The sequence below is a fragment of the Echinops telfairi genome, unplaced genomic scaffold (assembly GCF_000313985.2).
Source record: "Echinops telfairi isolate 266 unplaced genomic scaffold, ASM31398v2 ScPeMD7_2;HRSCAF=8, whole genome shotgun sequence".
Lineage (NCBI taxonomy): Eukaryota > Metazoa > Chordata > Mammalia > Afrosoricida > Tenrecidae > Echinops > Echinops telfairi.
Window position 1 is genome coordinate 49,810,413 of NW_022103898.1, and position 1,059 is coordinate 49,811,471.

The window sequence follows — 1,059 nt, forward strand, 5'->3', positions numbered from 1 at the left end:
CGCCCGGCGGGTCGGCCCGGTCCCCCGCGTCGCAGGGGACCCGGGCAGGGGCGCCCCGATCCCCCCGGCACCGGTGACCTTCCGACATTGCAACCAGGACGGCTTCATTGGCACCGGTGGCTCTGGCAGACGGCGCCGCCCGCAGTCCCCTGGTCCGTTTCACAGGCGACAATTGGGCTCCAGCGACTTCTTGGGGCCTTTAGGGACAGGGGGCGGCGTGAGCAAATTCCAAGTGGACCAGGGATCCCAGAAGTAGTGAAAGTTATACTAGAGTTGTCAGGAAAAAACGATCTGGATTGGGCGAGGAAGCCACAGGCTGGAATCGGGGCCGAATGTGTCACCGCGTCCCGGTGCGGCCCATGCAGTCTGCCACACACTTCCAACTTCAGGCCTTTCCCGGGAAAAGCGTCCTGGAGCTGCAGAAAGTCCTCCTTCCTTATCCCTCAGGCACTCCTAGGAAGAGGCCGAGGGACTCGAGTCGCTTGAAATGTCTCAAATAAGGAACTGGGTGCAGCCCGCCTGCCCTAGAGCGGAAACGACCGACCCGGGCGAGGTGTCCAGCCCAAGAATCGTTATCGTTTCTTTCTTAAATCAACACACACCCTGATTATTAAATACCCAGATGGTGGTTCCAGGGGGAAGATTGTTCCAGGATTTCCTGACAGCTGAGCGAGTAGGAGGAGTGGAAGAAGGTTGGGCCAGTCAAATTGGGAAGTGCTTCTGGGGTGATTGACAGGCCACCAGGAAGGTAACCCAGTTAGCATTGGCATCCACCTGCTGATGGGCCTTCCCAGGGATTCTAAAAGCTGAAAGCAGAAAGGACTTGTTGCATTTATTTAGCCCCCTGTAATTTGCCTCTTTGGTTTTCTTGACCAATCCCCAGAATCCCCAAAGGGGCAGGGGAGGGAGGAAGGGCAGAGGGAGGCAAAGAGTTATGTAAAGATTTCTTAAAAATCAAAAGAGGAAACAGAAGAAAACAAGAAGAGAATACGGGAGTGATGACATACGTTGCTCTTTGGGTTTGCCATACATGATTTGGGCTCCTTTATCATTTTTCAT

General features: G+C 54.9%; 1 protein-coding gene across 1 annotated transcript in view; it reads right to left on the reverse strand.

Annotated features, from left to right (window-relative positions):
- The window catches only part of ACSS3 (acyl-CoA synthetase short chain family member 3), a 187,921-nt gene extending 187,351 nt beyond the window's left edge, over positions 1–570 (reverse strand). The window contains exon 1 of the mRNA XM_045288656.1: positions 2–570. Within this exon, the coding sequence (XP_045144591.1) occupies positions 2–108 (107 nt within the window). The 5' untranslated portion in view covers positions 109–570. The remainder of the gene's footprint in view (position 1) is intronic.
- Positions 571–1,059: the final 489 nt, after the last annotated feature.